The sequence below is a fragment of the Erpetoichthys calabaricus genome, chromosome 9, assembly GCF_900747795.2.
Source record: "Erpetoichthys calabaricus chromosome 9, fErpCal1.3, whole genome shotgun sequence".
NCBI classification, from domain to species: Eukaryota; Metazoa; Chordata; class Cladistia; order Polypteriformes; family Polypteridae; genus Erpetoichthys; species Erpetoichthys calabaricus.
The window spans coordinates 42,337,278-42,360,974 of NC_041402.2; the positions used below are offsets into that span (position 1 = coordinate 42,337,278).

Below are 23,697 nucleotides of genomic sequence, written 5' to 3' on the forward strand. Positions count from 1 at the left end.
GGCAACTACAATTCAGAAGGCATTCACGTAAAATTTCCCACTTGAAACCCATTTCCCAAAGCATGTAAACACAGCTTTAAGTGACAGCAATGGCTCCCAAATCAAACTGGTAAGGCATAGTTACACGTTATGGAAGACAGGCAGTACCAAACCTATCCAAGTGCTTATGGCTCTTTAACAGTATACTGGGGCTTAGAGTTGCAGGGATTACTACAGTTGTCTAAGTGGGTCTAGGACTTTCACAAGATGTTCCTGCCCCTGGCAGGAACTCAGGTGATTGCTCCAGAAAAAAAGAGACAAGTTTAAATGCCAGTGTTTGCCTCTGGACAAGTGACTCTGGAGTTAGGGAAAGACAGGGGTAAAAGTTTGACTCGTAGTTAGTGTGGTCTAAGAGGAGGGTAGTAATTAGGTGCTGGGTAAGTAGGCTATCTATCCCTACTGTAGTTAGGGACAAGATCCTGTGTAGTCAAACACAGAGAGGAAGATAGTGTTATTTTCTGTTTGTAACTTTAGTGTTTTCCCAGTGACCAACTCTCTTATATATATATATCTTGTGTAATAAATTAATTTTTTTATTTGAATTTTTAAAATTTTGTATGAGTAGTACACAGTGAGAGTAGTGTGTGCATACAGTATAATATAAACGTTAATGTAAACGCTTAGTCAAACTTCATCTTTAATTGAACCATGTTTATATGGGAATATTTCGGCACATTTTAATGAAAATTGAAGAAAAATATTTGCTGATCCTAAAGGACTGAAAAAAAACCTGTTGATTTGGCAACACTTTGGGCACCCTTCCAATGGATTAATTAATGCAGTTTTCTTAAGGCCTCAAAATATTATTACACATTTGGAACTTAAAGTAAAGCTGGCTGTAACATTCTGAAACAAAATATTCCTCCAAGGTGTGCTAAAAGGAACATAACCTCCCCATAGGCAGCTACAATTTATACAAAGAAAAACATTAAGCCTGGCAATCTACCAACTTTTTACAGCAATAATCCGCAATACCAATATTATTAGGTAAAAACACATCTGCTATATTAAGCAACATCACAAAAGATATACAACAAATAATGTGAAAGCCTTCAACACCAAACACAAATTTTATACCATTAAAATATAACTATCACACCCAATTTACAAAGCAGAAATAATTTAAAGGTTCACAATACTAAAATGATAGCGACACATAGTTCACCATTCAGAAATGGCTTCCTCTATTCAATGTATAAAGACTGCACTTCTGTATTTACTAGGGACATTTAATACTAGGCTGAAGATTCCCTACCCCATATTAAGTTATAACAAATCCAGAGCTGAAATGCTTTGATCATTCTATCATCTCAGGATGCTATGGCTATTCTCAAGAATAATAGCCTTCTTCAAGCAGAACTTCAAAACAAATAGTTTTTTTTAAAAAAAACATTCAATTTGACAGGGTGCCTAACTTTGTATATAACTTGTGATATACACATGCTTTGTGTGTGTGTATTTGAATGGTTATGAAAATTATTGCTTTTTCTTTTACTGCCAGTTACATGAAAATTAGATATAAACTAGCTTATTTATGTAGTCCTCATTTCTAAATAAAGTGTGTGTAATATTACACCAGTAAAAAGGTCACTAGATAAAATACATAATTCTCTTCAAACACATCACTTCTGTTTTGCTTTCTGATTGATATTTTGAAATGTTAGATCAGTAAACTTCATAATATGACAAACAGATTAAGAAGAAAAAAGACAAACATGCAAATCCTTCTTCTGAAATGCATTCTTCTTTGGGCGCCTGCCTTTTCTAGTCAGACCCACTTACCTTACTGTATGTAGTTAAAACACATGGCTCAGATTGACAGTCTGCCCCATCTTAAGGAAAAGAGAACAAAGTAATACCATTTAGAGAGCTTTCACTAACTATTTTTAACCATGGAAGAGATTGTAATATAAGAAATTATTAAACTTTGACAAAATCAAACCATTCCACCTGACAGAGGTCATCAATTACTATTCCAATCAATTTTCCTAAACAACATCAAGTCACCTTTTTAGAATTTCCTCAAGGTACTATTTATCTTTTGCTACATCTGGAGGTAACTTGTTCCATGTATTCAGTCTTCTGTTTCAGTCTGTCTAGGTGTTCGTGGTGATCAACTTATATTGAAATAACAGGGGACATCATCTTACTTATTTGACAAAAATTTTTAACCTTAATCTAATGACTAAAACTCAGTCACTTCACATACATCATACCCTGCAGTGCTAGAATCAGTCATGTAGCTTTACTCTACATTTTCTGTGATGCAGTTATGTCCTTTTTGTAAAAGAGATGAAAACTGCACACAGAATTCCAAATTTGGTCTCATAAGTACATTATGCAGTTTAAGGACAAGCTACTTTGCCAGTACTTCGTACAGCTTACAATATATATATATATATAAGTACTATTGCCTTAAGAATTTTATTAAAAAAAAATAAAAATAAAAAAACTGCCTAAAGTATATCAAAGTTAATTACTGGAGATTGGGGTTAAACTTTGTCACTTTGATTGATGTAATTTATTTCATACTGTAAAGGTTTTAGTATTTGGAAAAAACAAACCCCTAAAATAGTTTTTGGGGAGCAGCTGGGTTAAATATAGATAGTTTAATATAAACTAAGCCTTGTGATGGACTGGTTCTACACTTAAGGAACCAACTCTCAATATGCCTAACTTAAATAATTGGGTTAGCAAATGGATTGATTGATATAAAAATAAGTAATGAGTACACACTGTTCAATCACAATCCGACATACTAACATTCACAATTACTAGTCCATTGTTTGGCCACCTCAAAATTTGAGCGAACCAGTCAAAGGTAGCCCTGCACAAAAAGCACATTAATAGTGTAAACCTAAGGAAACTCAGGATCATAAAATAGATGGTAATGTGCGGCAGTGGTTAACACAGGAGTGTGGGCTAGGTTGGTTCTTGTCTTGTTTCTAGTGCTGCTATAATAGGCTTCTAGTAGTTTTATCTGCACAAAATTTGTAAAAAAAAAAAAAAAAAAAGTGAGATTGTTTTCCATTGATTTGCCACATATGAGAACTTTGTTATTTATTCACACAAAAACCCAGACTGCGCTAAACTATGCTTTTGTATATGTACATTTACCTTTTTTCACTATACATAAGAAGTGTTTCTCAACTATAGAATGCATTTTGTTTATGAACAAATTGTTTAACTTGTATTGTTTCATCACTTACAGAAAACAAAAATAAATGGCTTTACAATACTTAAAGAATTGGATTACTCCTGTAAGATTTTCTTTGGTAGGCAAACTGACTTGATGTAACTGCAACACAATTTGTATTAAATCCAGTTTGTCAAAAATATACAATTTTTTCCACAAATATGTAAATATATACATTTCAAGAAGAAAGACTTACTCATTTTTTATGCACTAACCTTTTTTAATTACAAGTGGAATCTTAAAGTCACATCTATGGTAACTGTAGAATAAAACAATATTATAAAGAAACTGATAGCACTGTCAAAAATGTTTCTCAGTCATTATCACTACTAAATGTATACATGAAAATAAATTACAAGTTGAAATTTAAGGATTACACAAGTATATTGCCCAAAGCATTGTGAAGCACTGATGTTTCAGCAGCTGTTTTAGTTTAATAAACAGAATCACAGACTTGACTCTCCAAAAGCATAGAACACATATAGCAATTAGGCATTGAAAAATGCTTTTATTAACAGCCAAAGCAGTACATCTTCAAAGGCAGTATGTAAACGACAAAATGGATTTTCACTCATAATTAAAATTAGTCTATTACAGGTTTTAATATGATTCCCACTCAGTGAAACACAAAATGAAGTATCCCACATACGTGCAACTATTTTCTAATGCCAGGAAAGTGGAAGCAGAATGTATGAGGGTATCATGAAACTTTAGTTTTTTTACTCACATGTTGAAATTGTAATGACCAGGAAAGTTTGTGTGCAAGACAAACTTTTTCACTAGATGAGTAATTGCATCAAACAAAATATCCTAAGAGAAAAAGAGAATTCAAATTACAGCTTTTTGAGGCTTATATTTTCTGGGTCACATAAAACACTAACATTTCTAAGCCCACAACCCTTTATTTCTTGGTGGGATTATATAGAAGAGCACCACGTACATGGGGACAATAAAAGTGTCACACGCTCTACTTCGAAGATTTTAACCTTTATAAGCCTTGAAACTTAAAATAACATGCAAATCTCACTAAACCTATATTACAATGAAATCTGCTCTGTAACTCAAAAAGTCCCAATACGTTGTCATATTTATAACTTACTTTGTGATAAAGTAAAAAAACAGCCAAAATGTTTCACTAATACATATCTGTTGTCTTCCCATTTAGGCAATCTATTAAAATATATATGAAAGAAGAAAACTACACTTACTACTCCAAGTGTGAAATAGTTGAAAAAGTAGTCATTGCATTTGGAGGGCACTTGCTTATGCGGGGAAGGAGAATGAATCTTCATCTGAAAGTCAAATAAAGGCACAGAAACACAACTTACCAAGGGACGCAAAAAACTACTAGTAAAGTTCTATAGTATAAAATGTTTAGGCATGTAAATATGCAAAGAATGCTGTAAAGTGGTGAACAAAATTATGGAGCATGTGAATCAAATAAAAATGCAAAGAAAATTGAAAAATACAACTTAGTAATTTAAAACAAAGCACCAAGAGTAAAAAAGAAGAGCTGTGACTGTTCAACCATTTCTGAACATATTCATCAAATTCAAAGTTGCATGTGGCTGGAGTCTATCCTAGTAGCACTGAATGCAGGAACCATTTATAGATGGGTAGCCAGGTCTTCATGTGGCACACTCAAGCATATGCATTCACACATTCTTAATCAAACTATGGAAAGTAGAGGATACTTATACAGAAATGTGTGCTGAAACTAAGCTTAAACAGGATTCCTGTGAAACACCTGACATATACTTACAGACATACATAATTATTCAGTTCTGAAAGTGGCAACAAGAAAACTTTAAAGTAACGTATTTATACATTTCCATAACCCAGCTAGTTGAGTACACAGTAATGAAGAATAAGTCTATCTGGCAGTATCCAAGTGTAAGGCAGGAATTAACTTTAAATGTAATACCACACAATTAGTTATACATCACTGCATACATAATAATACTTTCTAACATTCAGATTAAAATAATTATTTATTTTACAAAAAAGCTAACGCATTGTATTCAAAAGAACACATTCCAGACTTCAACTGAGAAACTGTTGTACCTCAACTATTAAAGGTGAACAGTAATGCCTAGTACCTTGTCCTCAGATTTATAGAAGACCTTATGTGGTGATCCAAGAGCACTCAGAACATCCTGGCAAGAGTCACCAAAGTAAATGCAACGTTCCAAAACTCGAACCTTAGCATCAACCATGACTCCAGGACCACAGCCTGCATAAAACAAAACAAGTCATTCTTTAGTAAAAATAACTTGTTTAAGAAGTGTACAATTGCAAATTGCACATTTTTCTCAACATTACACATGAACAGAGCCTGGACTATTTTTGGATTCACTTTTTGTATGCATGTTAGATTTCTATTACAAGGGAATCAAAAAGCCTCTAATCACAAAAGGTTTGTTTTGCTATTGTGGTTATCTATAATGCACAGTGTGATTACTGAAAAAGATTTCCCAGTTAACCTCATTCTTTCCAAATCATTCAAGATGATGTTGATTTTAGGATTTAATACATTTAAATAATATATGATAATAATGTAAATAAAAGATAAATGTATTTTAAGGGAAAAACAGAAACAACAGCAACAAAAACCATAGACTGGATATACTATATGTTAAGACTTTTGTTGATTAATTAATGATAACATTACATATTATTCTCAAACCTGTCAAGTTCTATTCAGAATTGTGCGAGCCAGAGTCTACCTTGGCAGCACTAGACTCCAGGTGGGGACCACCCAGTTACTCACAGGGCCCACACATGCACACACCCATATTCAAACCAGTCACCAACTAATTTAATCTGCAATTCTGTGGGAGGAAAGCCCAATCAGACTCAAATAAAATGTGCAAATTCCAATAAGTAAATATCAACCTTTCGAGACACACCTTGACCTCAAAGCCTCACACTTATAGCTAGATAAAATGAAAAGTACAGACTACCATATTACTTAGTAAAAAAGATGAATCACTTATTATATGTTCCTGAGAGAGCCAAGAGGGGAGGGAGGTAGGTAAAGGAGCTGAAATAAGAAATCACACAATCTAAGCACTGATTGAAAATTTAGATAAAAAAATAATATATGGAATAAAGGAAATCCAAGAATAAGGTGCTTGGAGCATCAGGAGACTAACATTGTTACCAGGACAGTAAGTATACTACTTTCTGCATTCTTGCAGAATAGAAAAATACAATGCTTGCTGCCATTGTTGTGGGTGATGATGTGAAAAACAGGTACGCAGGTGAGCTATTTCAGAGGTAGGCTAATGTGGTTTACCACATGGTGTCTAATACTAGGATGGTATGACAGAATAGGAAAGGAGCTGCTAATTCTAATTTTCAGTAGCTAAATCGTGGGAGATTATTCAGAGAATGAACGATTTGAATTGGTTTCAGCTTTCAAAGAAAGATATTGCAAGCCACTCAAACTACTAAAGTACTTTCACAGAAATGTAATTTCAGTTAAAAATAACATAATCTGATTGTATTTACAGTCTTGCACTTCTATTGTAAAACAATTCTTTATTATGTTGAGAAGGGTTATTAGGAACATAGGGAAATTACAACTGTTTCAGACCTCTGCCAAATTTTTGCCTTGAAATCATAATTAAAATGTGGCTCCAGAAGCTTAACTTCTAATTTACTTCTTGTAACAAAACTGGAGCACTATTCCAGTGGTGCGGTTTAGCTTTTGTTTTACTGTTCAACTTGTATGAAAATCAAAGGTTCAATATCTGGTCTAGATTGCCTTTTTAGGTCTGTCCACACATAAAAGCACCTACTGCAGTTGGGATGTCTCTCTGTATGAACAAAGCAACTTGGCTCCCAGTGGACCCATTTTGTTGAAATTTGGCACACTTATTCTTCAAAGAAATTTATTGGAATAGTTTAATTTTAGTCACAATATCTTTTTTACGGCATGCTGTACAAAGTTTTGGCAGCACGGTGGCACAGTGGTAGCACTGTTGCCTCGCAGTAAGGAGACCTGGGTTCGCTTTCCGGGTCCTCCCTGCGTGGAGTTTGCATGTTCTCCCCATGTCTGCGTGGGTTTCCTCCGGGCGCTCCGGTTTCCTTCCACAGTTCAAAGACATGCAGGTTAGGAGCATTGGCGATCCTAAAATGTACCTAATGTGGGTATGTGTGCCCTGCAGTGGGCTGGCGCCCTGCCCGGGGATTTGTTCCTGCCTTGCGCCCTGTGCTGGCTGGGGTTGGCTCCAGCAGACCCCCGCGACCCTGTGTTAGGATATAGCGGGTTGGATAATGACTGACTGACTGTACAAAGTTTTAAAAATGTCAAAACCTCCCATTGAAAACCACTGGCAAATGTTCAAACTTGTCTACTTTAAAATTGAGAAACATCATAGGCAGCTTTAATTATGGATAATTGTGACTTCAATGAATATTTTATATACTTTCACTTTCCACCCATATGACTTCTGCAGCTGATGGCAAAAAGGATGCTCAATACAAGTCAGTCAAATGTCAGGGAAAGCATGTGCACTTGTATACCAGCTCTCGTCTCCTGCTGCTTGAAATAAGTTAACCATAAAAGAAAAAAAAACAAAACAAAAAATATTCACTCCATATTTAAATTATAATAAAAAAAACAATGTGGTGGACGGCTGGGACCCATGCCTGGCCGGGATCCCTTCAACACTGGATCTGGGGGAACAGCCATGGGATGCACGCTACGTCGCCCGGAACACTTGGTGGCAGCCCCCCTGGGTTGCATCGGGGCTGCCTGTTTTATGGAACACCGGAGCTCATCCTGGTTGGGCTCCGTGGCCACCACCAGGGGGAGCTGCAAGGCTTCCTGAGCTATGTGGGTGGCAACGCAGCCACACCCAGATGTGCAGCCTAATTTAGGTTAATTACCACCTGAAGCACTTCCGGGTGGGCTATAAAGGGAGCCTTTAGCCACTACTCATGGCGCCAGAGTCGGGAGGAGGAGGACGAAGCTGCCCTGGGAGGAGTGAAGGAAGAGAAGAGTGTGATTTGGGGTGTGATTTACTTTGCGTGTTTTTGGGACTGTGTTAGGCCCAGTGGGACACGGGGAAGACGTGTCCCATAGCTAAACTAAAAATAAAACTTTTTGTTTATTTTGCCCGTGCCTCCTTTGTCAGTCTGTGTCTGGTCGGCGCCAATATTGCGCCTTATCACAACAATCACACCCGATTATCTGATCATAAGGATTCAATAATTTTCTAGCACTATCATTTATCGATAAAGCTACAGTAAATGTAAGCAATTGTGTAGATTTAGAAGTAAAATAAAATTGTATTATAAGAAAATAAGCAATAGTTAGGCGTTTAACATGAATAACACAAAATACCATTACCTAAAATACTGTGATCTAATTTTATTTTAGAACTAGTCATTTAGCCCGTTACAATAACGGGCGCTAGAACAGTAGTGCATAAACATTAGTAGGAACAGTCTATATTAAATGGCAAGGGACTTTGACCTCATTCTTTTTGTTGGTTGTATTTTTCTTTCCTTCAGCCTTTCTTTTGTTGATGTTTACTTGCTGAGCTGACCGTTCTTCGTGGGCTGCCGCCGTGTATTGTGTGTCTTTAGTAATACTGTCTTGTACGGCTCTATTCAATAAGGGCGCGCACAAAAAGGCGAGCTTCAAAAGGGCGACCTCAATTCACCGCGCTCAATTGAGGTCGCCCTTTTGAAGCTCGCCTTTTTGTGCGTGCCCTTATTGAAGGATACCGTTTTGTACGTCCGCTGGCTTGTACATCCGTAATATACCTTTAATTTTCTCTGGCGGTAATACAGGCATGCGCGTCGGTAATATGCCTTTAATCTCCTCTGACAGTAATACTGGCTTGTATGTGGCTGAAATATGCGTCACTGTATTGTGTACCTTTAATTTCAGTAATACTGGTTTGTATTTCCGTAAAACGCCTCTAACTTTCTCTGACAGTAATATCGCGCATCGCACCGTGCCCTGCACACTTCACCAGAAGACACCCACACACGGACACCTGGACGCACATAGGGATTTTATATATACAGATATTATTCCATTGAGATGGATAATTATGTCACATTTGGCACTTTTTTTAAACCAATTATCTACACATAACCACCAACATGATTAAATACAGTTAGGTCCATAAATATTTGGAAAGAGACAACTTTTTTCTAATTTTGGTTCTGTACATTACCACAATGAATTTTAAATGAAACAACTCAGATGCAGTGTTAAAAAAATGCATTAGTTGCCTCACATTTTTATGCAATCGTTTTGTTCACCCCACTGAATTAAAGCTGAAAGTCTGCACTTCAACTGCATCTGAGTTGTTTCATTTAAAATTCATTGTGGTAATGTACAGAACCAAAATTAGAAAAAAGTTGTCTCTGTCCAAATATTTATGGACCTAACTGTATATTACACACTGAGAGATCTTCAGATGCCAACTAAAAAACAGAAAGCAGTCAGGAGTTCACATGTAATTATTTTATATATCATTATTTATTTATTAATGTAGTCAAGTGATCATACAAAGTATTAAAATAACATGCTGAGTATTTTTCCAGCACTGTATAAATATTTTCTTCATTTTCTATAAGGAAGTACAAATTCCATTAATAGAAAATTTGTGTGGCCTTAGAAGATGGAAGCAAAACGGTAATAAGGAAAGTTAACAAGAACAACATATACAGACATATATTGCGTGAAACTGTTAAAAAAAAATTATAAAAAGCTGTTACACTGTTACCTGCAGTGAGGAGACGTAGTTTTAATCCCAAAGGTCCAGCTCCATCTCTTAAAACATCAACACACTCTGCATACACATTACCAAGAAAGCAGGCCAGAGGCATAGTTGGTGCCCTGAAAGAGAGGACATGAAAATTTTAGAAAGAAAAAAAAAAAACACAAACCATACTTCAATGGATTGCCTTTTCTTACTTTGTAAGGCTTATTATTTAGAAAACAAATATAAAAAAAGAAAATTAATAAGAAATAACATAATTTGTGATACAAACACAAATTACCTTGAGCATTTGAAAAGAGAAGGTAAAATGAAAAAAAGAGTCAGAATGCATGTTAAATGTTTTCCTGTATAAGTGAGTTTTAAGGTGTTTTTTAAAAGAACAAACTGAGTAAGCTGGTTTTATTAATTTAGGGTGGTAATTCCAAATTCTGTGCACTACTGAGCTGAAGGCTCTGTCACCCATAGAGTGCAGGTTAGTGTCAGGTACAACAAGATTGAACAGGAGCACAGTGATGGAGAGGTGTAGTGATGTAGTGTGGTGCAAGGCCATTGAAAGCTATATACTGTAGGATAATAACAGAATTTTACATTCAATCCTGTAAGACTCTATTTACTTTACTGTAATTCTATTTAAATGTTGTTGAGTTCAACCCCAAATCCAAAAAAAGTTGGGATGTTGTGTAACTTTTTTGGAACTGGTGATTTATATATATATTATATATATAAATATATATATATATATATTTTTAATTTAATTTCACTTGCAGATACATTTCATGATTTAACAAATTTTACACCAGCAATCAAAGTCAACAACATTACGTTTCTAATTAAAAAGCAAATCAGTAATAAGAACAAATAAATCAATTTTCTGTTTACTACTTTATTGCTACCCCTAGTTCTCTCAAGGGCAAATTCTTTGTTTTCTTTATATAGGAGAATGTTTTGCACATGACTGTGCAAAACATACAGTTAATATTAAAATGTCAAAGGCTTCAAAGGAGTTGTGGCCACGAGCACACCACAGGTAAACTAGAAGCTTACGGCATACAGTATACACTGTAACTTTTAATAATGCAGGAATTAATTTGTCTTAAGCAGTTTATTAATTTTTAAACATTTTGTCCAAAGTTAAGGGGTATTACAAGCAAATTAAGGTAAGTGTACTTCCTGAATATGGGTGCTACTAATTCCTACAGTGATTCATTCAACTCATTTAGAACAATCCTACAAACATCAAGATGCACTACAAATTTCTCAAGAGCTAACTCTCACATATAAAAATACATGTCCCTACAAATAATTCTGGCAATATATAGTATGATTCTGAAGTATCACATTGAGAAATGTTGAAATCTGTACAGAAAATCATATTAACATGGAATATTTTAGAATAAGATCAATTCATTAATAAAGCTCAAAATACAAGAGTTTTACCAAAAATGTACATAAGAAAATTCAGATGATTAATCCTTACTTGGTATCTTGCAGACAGTTTCCAGTGTAGATGTGCATGCGTTTCACAGTTGCTCCGTGTGGAATCTGCAGGGAGGCCAACCCAAGGGCAAAATTAGGCTGTCAAAGCAAAACAACTCTTGCTAGATATGCATTGTTTAATGTAAGCTGGCATTTACTAAAATAAGAGGAGTTAAAAGAACACATCTGCAGCAAGGAATGCAAAGAACCACATGTTCAATGTACATATTTCCTTTCCTAAAGGGCAAAATTATTAATACTGAGAGAAAAAAAATTAACAAAATATATGTTAACAGAACTCTCCCAAATAGAACAGAATGACATATTTATTAACTATACTTTGCCTACTGCCACAACATTCTGGACTGAGAAGAATAACCAAAGGAAACATACTGACAGTGATTTGATTAAATTCATCAAGAAATGTTTATAATAAAGCATTTTAGAATAAGCATCACTAAACAATCACACGATAATGTTGAGCTTGTATATACAGTCGACCCTTGATATACGACCGGCCTGACATGCAAACAACTTGATTTACGACCAAAATTTTTGTTTTGATTTAAGACTAACATCTTGCGTTACGACCTGAATGCGGTCACGTGTATCCGCTTGCACGATTGTAAACAAACAGCCGAGAGCGTTTGTAAGTGTCAGTCGGAGCCCAGATACATGTGTTTGTGGACGTAATTTCTGTCAGTGCAGTGATTTATATAATTTTTTTCGATAATTGCTAAGGAAGGAAGAGAAGGTAATGAAGGTAAAGAAAGCGTTCACAATCGAAACGAAGAAGGAAATTGTGCGGAAATATGAGTGTGGTGTTTGTGTGACCGATCTCGCTAATATGTACAGCATGTCAAAATCCACCATCTCGACAATTTTATTTAGAAAAGATTTGTATAAGGAGGCTCCTTCCAAACAATAACCACCTTCCATTTCATTCTCCTCCTCCTCCCTTCCTGCAGCCCAAAGATGTCAAATTAAATGGTGAGTACAGTATGAAATTGTTGTTTCTGGTAGGCTAGGCACCTTTTATAACTTTTTGGTTAGTACATTAGAAAAATTATTTGTGTTTTTGTAAATTATGCACATTATACAACCCTTTTTTATTATGAAAAGGTTACGTAAGTGTTGCTGTGGGAGGTTCGGAACGCATTATGGGTATTTCCATTATTTCTTACGGGAAAAATAGTCTTGACTTACAACCAACTTGAGTTACAACCAACCCTTGAGAACGAATTGAGTTCGTAAGTCAAGGGTCCACTGTATTTAAAAAAAATGAAAATAGTAAATAAATTTATTTTTTATTTTTGGATCATTTCTAGCATAAAGATGCACATTTAGCAGTCAGAAAAGTGAATGGCAGAGCATCAAGAGCACATATGCAAAAAAAAAACCCAATCGCATCACAGGTACAAACTGAACTACTCATACATCCCTGGCAGTTACAGAACGAAAGACAACCATATTCAAAATACATTTGGCAAGGTCAGGGGTGGTCTAACCTCATACTTTGGAGCTTCATTCCAGGTGTCAAGTTGAAATGAGAATGACAGTCCTCGGAAGTTCAGATGAAAGAGATGTTCAGCTGCATTATAGACTGAAATAGAGAAACTCATTTCTCATTAAAATATAATCAGTTTCCATGTTGTGCTTGTAGCAAATTTTAAGGAGGGAAATTATGTTATTATGTCACAAACGGGAAGTTTTCCAAAATAGCTATACTTATTCTTGACAACAGTAATATTTATACAAAACATGTACTTGTTTCTCTGTGGCTTAATTGGTGTAAACTGTCATATGGAGTAACCTGATTTTCATATGTATTGGGGCTACTTTCCTAACCCCATACCAGGGGCCTCATGTATAACGCCGTGCGTAGAATTCACACTATAACATGGTGTACAGACAAAATAAGAAATGTGCTTACGCACAAAAAAAATCCAGATGCATAAATCTGTGCGTACGCCAACTTCCACTTTCTTCCGCTACATAAATCCCGGTCAGCATGAAATGTAATGCACATGCACGTACCTGCTGTCCCGCCCTAACTCCTCCCGGAATTACGCCTCTTTGAATATGCAAATCAATATAAATAGCCTTTAAGCTCAGCCTTCTGTGAAAAGAAAATGGAAAATGCACGGAGGAAAATAGAAGAATTTCAGCGAATACTAAGTGGAGGCAAGGAAAAACTTACTATTTGTTGGTTTAAACAGTGATATAATCAACAAAAGGAAGTTGACTGAGTGACATAGCGTGTTGGAGAAACTCGAAAGCTCAAGTTCACAAAGTCGCACAGTGCCAGAAATAAAAAAAAGAAGTCACATATCAAAGTCGCCGTGAAAAGCTGAGTCGTAGCCCACTGTCTGAATGTCATATGAAAGCTTATTAGGGCATAGAGAAAAAAAAAAAAAGGCACACGGTGGGGGGAAAAAAGCATGAAATTTCAATTTTAATCTCGAAATTTCAACTTTAATCACGCGGTTTATTTTGTCATTAAAGTAGAACATCATAAACTTTATCTTAAAATTGTTTAATTTACTAGTTTCTCAAATCCCATTGTAACTAAAGTAGCACGTTAAATGCTTTGTTTTGTATTTGATCTTCTATGTGCTCTATGTGTGTGAATCACTATGTGCTTCCGGGCTTTCTCTTCCTCTGACAGGGCACAGAATCCATTACATCCATAATATTACAGCTCTCTGAATAATTAAAATACTGAGATGTATATGTGATATCATTTTCATGATGATAGGAGTTAAAGCATGTTATTAAACATGGGAACACAGTGGTGCAGTGATTGTTCATGTCTCATGCAAGATGCTTGCTGCGCGACCTTCAATGAAATAATCTATTGCAGCAGTACTGTCTCTTTCAAACCCCCAATTCCTGTCCTTACTTTTCTTTCTCCTATTACCCAATCGCCACACAATCAGCTCTGTAATATACGTTAAGCCATCTGTAAGCTCAGTACGCCGCTTCTTCAAAACTTTTAAGGAACATTGAAATATCTTCGTAGTACGTGTTTAATTATTCTATACATTCAGTATCATACCAGCAAGAATACAGTGCGAGGCAGGAAAAATCTGTGAACGAAGCGCCTGATCCTTGCTAGCGCAGCGACACCATGTCCTCAAATGTTTAATTATTAACAATATAGATTATTTAAATGAAGTTAAAAGTTTTATCTGTATAATAATATAAATATATATAAAATCTGTCCTCACAGGTGGCGCAGTGGTAGTGCTGCTGCTTTGCAGTAAGGAGACTGTGGAAGATTGTGGGTTCGCTTCCCGGTTCCTCCCTGTGTGGATAGCGCTTTGAGTACTGAGAAAAGCGCTATATAAATGTAATGAATTATTATTATTATTAATATAATAAACATATTTTGCTGCATTTCATCTTAAAAATTATATCGTCATCATATGTAAATATGCGTTTTATAAAGTGGCTCAGGTTGTGCAATATTATAACTGTTGTGCAAATTTACAGTGAGGTGATTGTACTTATAAGTACAAACACTTATAAGTACAAACAGTTCTACAAGGAGCACTTGATGGACTGATTGAGTGTGTTTATAGTTCTTGGGATGAAACTGTTTCTGAACCACAAGGTCCGTACAGGAAAGGCTTTGAAGCGTTTGCCATGTGAGAGCAGTTCAAACAGGCAGCATCTGCTTCATGGTGTATACCGATAATTCTCTGCTGTAGATCTGTGATTCCCAACTCAGATATAGTGATATAAATACTCCAAGTGGTGCAGTGAGAGTAATATGGAAAAAGATGATCCGCTGTGGCAACCCCTAACGGGAGCAGCTGAAAGAAGAAAAAGAAGGTGCAGTGAGAGTAACAACGTTAAAGCAGCTATGGTATTTAGAATACTTTGGCTATTCCCTGGAACATTATATTCTTACAGGTCAATTACAATCAGATGCATTAAACTAATAAACAATATGCAGTTAGTTTCAGTGTACATGATAAAGCTGCGTCAGGGTTGTGGATCTAAAAAAGAAAGGGTAACCACACAGGAACAGCAGCACTGCTTTGACGCTGGGTGCCGCCAGTCTGCAAAACCGAGCGGAGAACTTGCGTACGCTAGGGTTGGAGCTACCGTGGAAATGTGCATGGCTTTATGCCAAGTTTAGGTTTTGTACATCGCATTTGAGCGTGGAAACGTTCATACATAACATTTTTGTGCATACGCACCGTTTATACATGAGGCCCCAGATCTTGTATGCTTTTGGTGGGAGAACACCTCCTAATATCAAAACAAGCATGTCTGTCATTATTATGTAAAACTTTTTTATCCTTTGCACTGATGCAATAAAACTCATGGAGAACCAAGCAATTTCGAGTGTAGATGATTTTAACATTTCCTTACGTTTGTTTTTCAGGTGCACTAAAAGGCACCGATTAGAATCTAAAAGCACACTCATCATAGCCGGTGAGATTTCTAAGAATTTAAGGTGTTGGTCTTTCACAACACAAATTGCAGAAATTTATCACCCCCATTAAGAATGAAAGGGATTTACAGCATTTCAAATAAATCGTAAATTTAACTGAGCTGGGCTTCTATATATAACATATCATTCTAAACTTGACTAACCCAGATAAGCGCCACAGGAGGAAGAACTCTATAAAAATCATAATTTTACAATATACAAGAAGAACAACTTTAAATGCTCACAAAACAATCACATTCATTCAGTTTTAAAATACAATAAATATAGCAATGAAAACAGATTAGGAGAACTCTGTGGTACAAGAAAGGAAATGTTGGCCTGAACTTAATTATTTTCTTATATTAAAAAGGGATCCAAAGATGAACAGTTCTAGTTTCAAGCCTGATTACATTGTTTTAAAGGTATGCTTTAGACCAGGGGTGAGCAATGTCGGTCCTGGAGAGCCGCAGTGGCTACAGGTTTTCATTCCAACCCAACTGCTTAATTATAAACCAATCCTTTCCACTCTCAGACCTTAATTAATTTTATGGCTTGTTAGTCTGCAATGTAAAGTTTTTATATCATAGATTTTTTTCCTTTCCAAGGATATCATCAAAATGATTTGAAGCTTGTCACATTTTCTATTAAATGTTTTAATAAATCAAACAGTACATGATGAACACACAGAGATGTAAATTGAAACAAGCTAGATGGTGAACTGCTGACTGCTTTGTCATTTACATCTTATTGCTAATAAGGAGCCAGAATGCAGCTGTTTAAGTTTGAAATAAGCAATTAAGGGTGGGGAACCTTTGCAAATGAGACCACTAAAGTCACTTAAGCAATAAGTGCTTCATCAGCAGTAACTGACTTCTCATTAAGAAACTGGGTTGGAACAAAAACCTGCAGCCACTGTGGCTCTAGAGGACCGACACTGCTTTATACTAATACAAAACTGATAGTCAAAAATCAGTTGTCTCAGTTTACAGAAATGTGATTATAGGTTCATAGGGTCATTGTTGTCAAGTGTGCAATGTAATAATAACCATAATGCACTTTAAAAGTATGAGACAATCAACTTAAATTCAAACTTTGCCATGGTCTTCAGCATGAGACCTTGGGATAGCCAGACTTGTAAAGTAGTTGACAATAATTTCACAATAATAAGATAGATAGATAGATAGATAGATAGATAGATAGATAGATAGATAGATAGATAGATAGATAGATAGATAGATAGATAGACAGATAGATAGTCTGATTGCTACAGGCAAAAATTGATACCAAATATTTCCATTTAGCACACTGTGATTAAATGATTCAAAAAAGTGAATGGAATCTTCCACCTAAAAGCATTTAAAGTTGTTATGAAGCAAAAAAAAGACTGCTATAAATATTTTTCTACAAGTAATATCACTTTCATGGGACATCATACAAACCAGAAGAAAACTCAGTGTTGCCACTGTGAAAGACTAATCTGTTGCTGTTCAAGATTGTGCCCAAATGAAAAAAAGAAAAAAACATTCAACAAAATCCATGTAATACATAGAGATGAAAATGTAAATACATTCTAAATTTTAAAACCTAAAATGCATCAGTTTATGTTGCTGAACATTTTGGTTTTGTAGGCATTGCTTTAAGATGTTTTTGTTATAGTGTGCTAAACTGTGTCCACGTAACAACTAATGCTGCATACTAAAAAAACTATTTAACCAGAAATTATAAACCTTGATTGCTCCATAACCACAATGTCTTCCAAATAAGAAAAAATTCTGACATGATGCTGAATACTTCTTTAACAAATCATAATATGTAAAAGAAAACATTAATTTATTTTCAACAGTGCCTAATAAAATCAAGGGTGTCACAGCGTCAGAAATCTGTACCAGAAAGAACAGTGCAAGCCAGTAATTAATTACACTTACATGACGCAACATTTAATCACAGAACACACCCACATACACACGCACTCTTAGTCATATAGGCTCTAATAGAAAGCTAGATAACACAAAAACAAGAAGACCAAAAAAAAGACATTTATAAATAATGCTACAGGTGCATATAAAGGTTGACATGTATATAAAGATGCGAAAAAAGGTAGCTTGCAAAGATAATGGTATGTATAATAACCTAACTTATTTGTATCTAATTGGATAAGACATAAGCTATTAATACTCTTGCATATATGTAAAATAATTAAAGAAGGAAATGATCAGAAAAGTTATTTAATCACAAACTTATCAATTACAGGACAGATATGCTGTTTAGCGCATCTTTGGAGGCGTCAAATACTTTGGGACATTAAGTTGTTTAATATTGCCACTGCATAATATGTAGTCAGTTAAACGCAATAATAACTATGGAACTAAGCTGAAACTTCGGGACAGGAAAAGGAACAAACAACTACACTGTAGAGGTAAAACAGATACAAACATTACAGAAATTAGGTTAATGGAATATAAATTACTTACCTCCAGGATGTGTAGCTCCAAACGACTGGTCTATCTGCTCTATAGTGGGTGCTATTGCCTGGGAGTTAAAATGTACTCCACTTTAAGACAAAAAAGAGCAGTTGAAAACAGGTAACAAAACAAAATTCTTAGATATTGAATATTTTCTGCATTATCTAAAGTAGAAAAGATGAGAAGATTTGCTCTCACATTTTCATTTATTGTACATTTAGAAAATGTCCTTCCAGTTACATCTTTGATGCAAATACGTGCATTAGAAACACCACTCTAGAAATTAGTATATTAAGTTTAATAAATATTCTGAAAACCTTAAGAAAAACAAATTCTCAGATCTCCATAAAATATCATTTTAAATTTAGCAGAATATCATGTAAGAAATAGTTTTGAAAAATGACACAAATCACATCAAACCATTTTCTAAATGCTATTTGAAACCAGGGGGAATACGATGGTACTTTATAATGACAGTTTATTATATATATGTATCAAAGAAAGCTAGATGAAAGTGTTTAAACTACAATAAATACATTCTTAAAGGTTTCCCATAGATTACTTTGAATCCACTTGAATATTTTGGACAGAGATGGCTAGTCGAATCAAAAGGCTGCAAATCAAACAACAAACCAGCAGCTTATAACAGATTCACCAAGTAATCACTTGCAAATGAAAGCCACAGCCTGATGCTCAAATTAAAACAATGCTTTAAGTGAAATGACCACAAATAATTAATTTAACCCATTGCACTGATACATAAAATAAATACAGGACTTGTGAATATTACATAAAGGCATTACAAAAAAGGTTTATTAACAGCACTTGATTACACAGATAATTTTTGCAAGAGTAATTATTCAATTCCAGCCCCTATAAAGTGGCCAGAACCACATTAAAATGAATAACCGCTACAGTGTATCTTCTTCGTTTAATGCTTCAAACCAATTTCATTTCGAAAATCAATTCATCACACTGAGAAGAATCCGATGTACACTTGTCTTTCTCTATTTAAATGTTAAAATCAGTGAAGAAAATTACAATTCTTCTGTTCTGTTCTATTGTAAACTAACGAATTTCTAAGTATTGTTAACACTTTAAGTTGAACTATATAAAAAAAAAGGTGAGTGAGTGAAAGAAAATAAATATAGCCCTATCCACCCCAATACAAATGGTACAATTTCATTTAAATATAGAAGCTAAAATAGGGATAGCAGTGAAAAGGTTGTTTATCAGTTTGTGTAGCTTTTATGTTAAGTTACTATGTTCTACTCATATTGAAATGATCCCTGAGGATGGTGATTTCCTCCTTTTTCCATGTTGTTAGGTTAGACAGCAAGAGTACTAGTGTGTTAGAAAAGGGCAAAATATTCTATATCCATAAAATTAACAAGACATGTATAATCATGATTAAATGTTACAATACTCACCAATATTTCAGCTTTACTTTACTCAAGTCATAAACTTCAATAACCTAAAATTAGAACGATGAAAAATAAAAAATAGGTAGCTAGGTGTTAAACATGCCTTCTACTTTGAGTTGTTATTGCAAATTAAAATAACCATGTGAAAGATAGGGTGAAGGGACTAGGAAATCTCATAACAGAAACGAGTAACAAAGAAAGCAACAACATCTGTGTTTCTTTGGTTGTTAAAGATCTTTATGAAGCTAGAGTAACACATTATCATATCAAAGAAGATTTAAAAAGTAGGAGGATAGAGGTGAAGGTAACAATGAAAGTAAATAGTATATACCCAATTACTCACCTTTAGTCGCTGATTGCAGGCATCAAACATTAGTTTGATCCCATCCTGAGTCAAGTTAAGAATGAGGTCATGATTCAGAGGTGCCTACAAGAGAAAAAAATTAAATTAATGATTTGTTTATTTTCATTTTTATTATACAGTTACACACAAATTTACTAGGTTAAACTTCAACTTTTAAATGCTCCTGGGTAAAATGTTCTTTTTACAGATATTTACCAGTTTAGCATTCTGTGTTCAGAGGGCAGCTATTCCTCATTGTACTCTGAAGTAGCTGGCATCTGTGTGTATGTTTTCCTCCACCAAATGCCACTTACAGGGATCTAAACTTCATTGACATGAAGCAATTATTAAAATATGTTTTTGTGCAATGAGACTATGAGTAATGGCACAGCAATTACCAGATAAAAGACTGGCAATTGCCACTTTCAAATATTATTCAATGTACATATCCTGCTGAACTGATTTCTTCATTGTTGTCTGTTTTACTGCTGTAACTGGTTGTATAATAAGATAATATGTCGTTTTTACATAATTTTTCCTGCAAACCCATACTAGACTGTTTGTAAATATTTCTGGTCACTGTCAATTTTCACTTGAACACTCCAGAAATTGAGACATATTATTCTCTCTCTCTAAAGGGAATTAAAAGTAATTTCCACTACTGCTTGAATTTTCTGGATAACAAGCCATGAAATCCTATGTTTTCAGAGACTAAAGCCGAACATTTTCTTACTTTTCAGAAAAGCATCCATAAAACTATTTTGCCTATGTACAGCCTTTGCTCTTCTCACTGCTCATTTTTTTTAACTGGGTGTCTTAGTTTCTCTTCCTTTGTCTTTGATTGTATCACTGGATGAGCATGAATAGTTGACCAACAATAAATCATGAATACAGGTTATGAAAGAAAAAACTTAACAACAACTAAAGAATAAAAATTGTGGAATCACTGAATACCTCAAGGAATTTCTTCATGTTTACAAACCTTGAGAGAGTGAAATATAAAACAGAATTGAAAACAGTGATCTTCAACCACATATCCTCTCCTAGAGGGTGAAAGTTTAATGCTGAAGAATAACTAAAGTTAGGACAATGTAATTTGAATATAAATGATGTCACAGAAGAAGAAGAAATGCATAAACATAAAACATGTGCTTAGGGTTATCACTGACTAAATAAATCCATCCATTTTCAATACCCATTTTCCCAAGTTCAGTGTCTGTAACCGATTCTGGTAGAAACGGACAAGCCGGAAACCTTCTTATGCTAAAATAAGTATAAAAAAAATATATGTATGCAATTCTCAAGCAGAATATTGTTCATGTTATCAGGGATGTGTGTGTTTGATGGCAGTAGTAACAGTCACTTAAAACTAGGCAGCTTATTATCGTGTTGAACTGCCTAAAAACATTCAACTCCAGTTGTATTTTTGGAATTTTTAAAAGGCTACCTTTAAAGACTTTGGGTTTATTTCAATCAGACAACACCTGGAGACGTTTGAAACTGAATATGAAAAACTATTTAAAACTACCCTATACATATATTTTGTTCAGCAACTGCAAACACTTTGTTTAGCAACTGCAAACACTTTGTTTTTTGTATAAAATTCAAAATAACAGCTAATTAATTTTAAACAGAAAAAAATATATATTTTAAAGATTTTACACTTACCTGTTCACTATAGAGAACCTGAACATTTCGAATAATACGGCAGTGCCTTTGTAGAATAGCAATGGCCTGGGCAAGTGGCATTCCTGAAACGTAAAAAAGAATGTTTAGAAATGTAGTCTTTCAGTATGTTATTCCCTATTTAACTGAATGAATTCTAAAGGTTTATTTTTATGAATGTTTTTGTGAATTTTGAAAACCTGTGTTAGATTCCCTAATTAAGAGGTTTAATTAGAACATGAGGTTAAGTCTTTGCACTTGGGAACTCTGTACATGGTTTTGGTACATGGTAATTGGACTGGAACACAATACGCCACACCTGAACTACACTACATACAGTGCATGTGGAAAGTATTCACAGCGCATCACTTTTTCCACATTTGGTTATGTTACAGCCTTATTCCAAAATGGATTAAATTCATTTTTTTCCTCAGAATTCTACACACAACACCCCATAATGACAACATGAAAAAAGTTTACTTGAGGTTTTTGCAAATTTATTAAAGATAAAAAAAACTGAGAAATCACATGTACATAAATATTTACAGCCTTTGCTCAATACTTTGTTGATGCACCTTTGGCAGCAATTACAGCCTCAAGTCTTTTTGAATATGATGCCACAAGCTTGGCACACCTATCCTTGGCCAGTTTCGCCCATTCCTCTTTGCAGCACCTCTCAAGCTCCATCAGGTTGGAAGGGAAGCGTTGGTGCGCAGCCATTTTAAGATCTCTCCAGAGATGTTCAATCGGATTCAAGTCTGGGCTCTGGCTGGGCCACTCAAGGACATTCACAGAGTTGTCCTGAAGCCACTCCTTTGATATCTTGGCTGTGTGCTTAGGGTCGTTGTCCTGCTGAAAGATGAACCGTCGCCCCAGTCTGAGGTCAAGAGCGCTCTGGAGCAGGTTTTCATCCAGGATGTCTCTCTACATTGCTGCAGTCATCTTTCCCTTTATCCTGACTAGTCTCCCAGTTCCTGCCGCTGAAAAACACCCCCACAGCATGATGCTGCCACCACCACGCTTCACTGTAGGGATGGTATTGGCCTGGTGATAAGCGGTGCCTGGTTTCCTCCAAACATGACGCCTGGCATTCCCACCAAACAGTTCAATCTTTGTCTCATCAGACCAGAGAACTTTCTTTCTCATGGTCTGAGAGTCCTTCAGGTGCCTTTTGGAAAACTCCAGGCGGGCTGCCATGTGCCTTTTACTAAGGAGTGGCTTCCGTCTGGCCACACTACCATACATCCCTGATTGGTGGATTGCTGCAGAGATGGTTGTCTTTCTGGAAGGTTCTCCTCTCTCCACAGACGACCTCTGGAGCTCTGACAGAGTGACCATCGGGTTCTTGGTCACCTCCCTGACTAAGGCCCTTCTCCCCTGATCGCTCAGTTTAGATGGCCGGCCAGCTCTAGGAAGAGTCCTGGTGATTTCGAACTTCTTCCACTTATGGATGATGGAGGCCACTGTGCTCATTGCAGAAATTTTTCTGTAACCTTCCCCAGATTTGTGCCTCGAGACAATCCTGTCTCGGAGGTCTACAGACAATTCCTTTGACTTCATGCTTGGTTTGTGCTCTGACATGAACTGTCAACTGTGGGACCTTATATAGACAGGTGTGTGCCTTTCCAAATCATGTCCAATCAACTGAATTTACCACTGGTGGACTCCAATTAAGCTGCAGAAACATCTCAAGGATGACCTGGGGAAACAGGATGCACCTGAGCTCAAGTCTGAGCTTCATGGCAAAGGCTGTGAATACTTACGTACATGTGCTTTCTCAATTTTTTTATTTTTAATAAATTTTCAAAAACCTCAAGTAAACTTTTTTCACGTTGTCATTATGGGGTGTTGTGTGTAGAATTCTGAGGGGAAAAAATTAATTTAATCCATTTTGGAATA

General features: G+C 35.5%; 1 protein-coding gene across 2 annotated transcripts in view; it reads right to left on the reverse strand.

The window, feature by feature from the left end:
* The window catches only part of phaf1 (phagosome assembly factor 1), a 38,069-nt gene that overhangs the window by 10,368 nt on the left and 4,004 nt on the right, over positions 1-23,697 (reverse strand). The window contains exons 2-13 of one of the 2 annotated variants that reach the window (XM_028809385.2): positions 21,802-21,884; positions 20,134-20,217; positions 19,797-19,840; positions 18,376-18,455; positions 12,969-13,063; positions 11,462-11,526; positions 9,988-10,100; positions 5,335-5,468; positions 4,444-4,527; positions 3,963-4,045; positions 3,451-3,494; positions 1,822-1,871 (exon numbers count right to left, since the gene is read on the reverse strand). In XM_028809385.2, the coding sequence (XP_028665218.1) occupies positions 1,822-1,871; positions 3,451-3,494; positions 3,963-4,045; positions 4,444-4,527; positions 5,335-5,468; positions 9,988-10,100; positions 11,462-11,526; positions 12,969-13,063; positions 18,376-18,455; positions 19,797-19,840; positions 20,134-20,217; positions 21,802-21,884 (959 nt within the window). Of the gene's footprint in view, positions 1-1,821; positions 1,872-3,450; positions 3,495-3,962; positions 4,046-4,443; positions 4,528-5,334; positions 5,469-9,987; positions 10,101-11,461; positions 11,560-12,968; positions 13,064-18,375; positions 18,456-19,796; positions 19,841-20,133; positions 20,218-21,801; positions 21,885-23,697 lie in introns of both variants that reach the window. The other variant, XM_028809384.2, reaches the window with a different exon arrangement.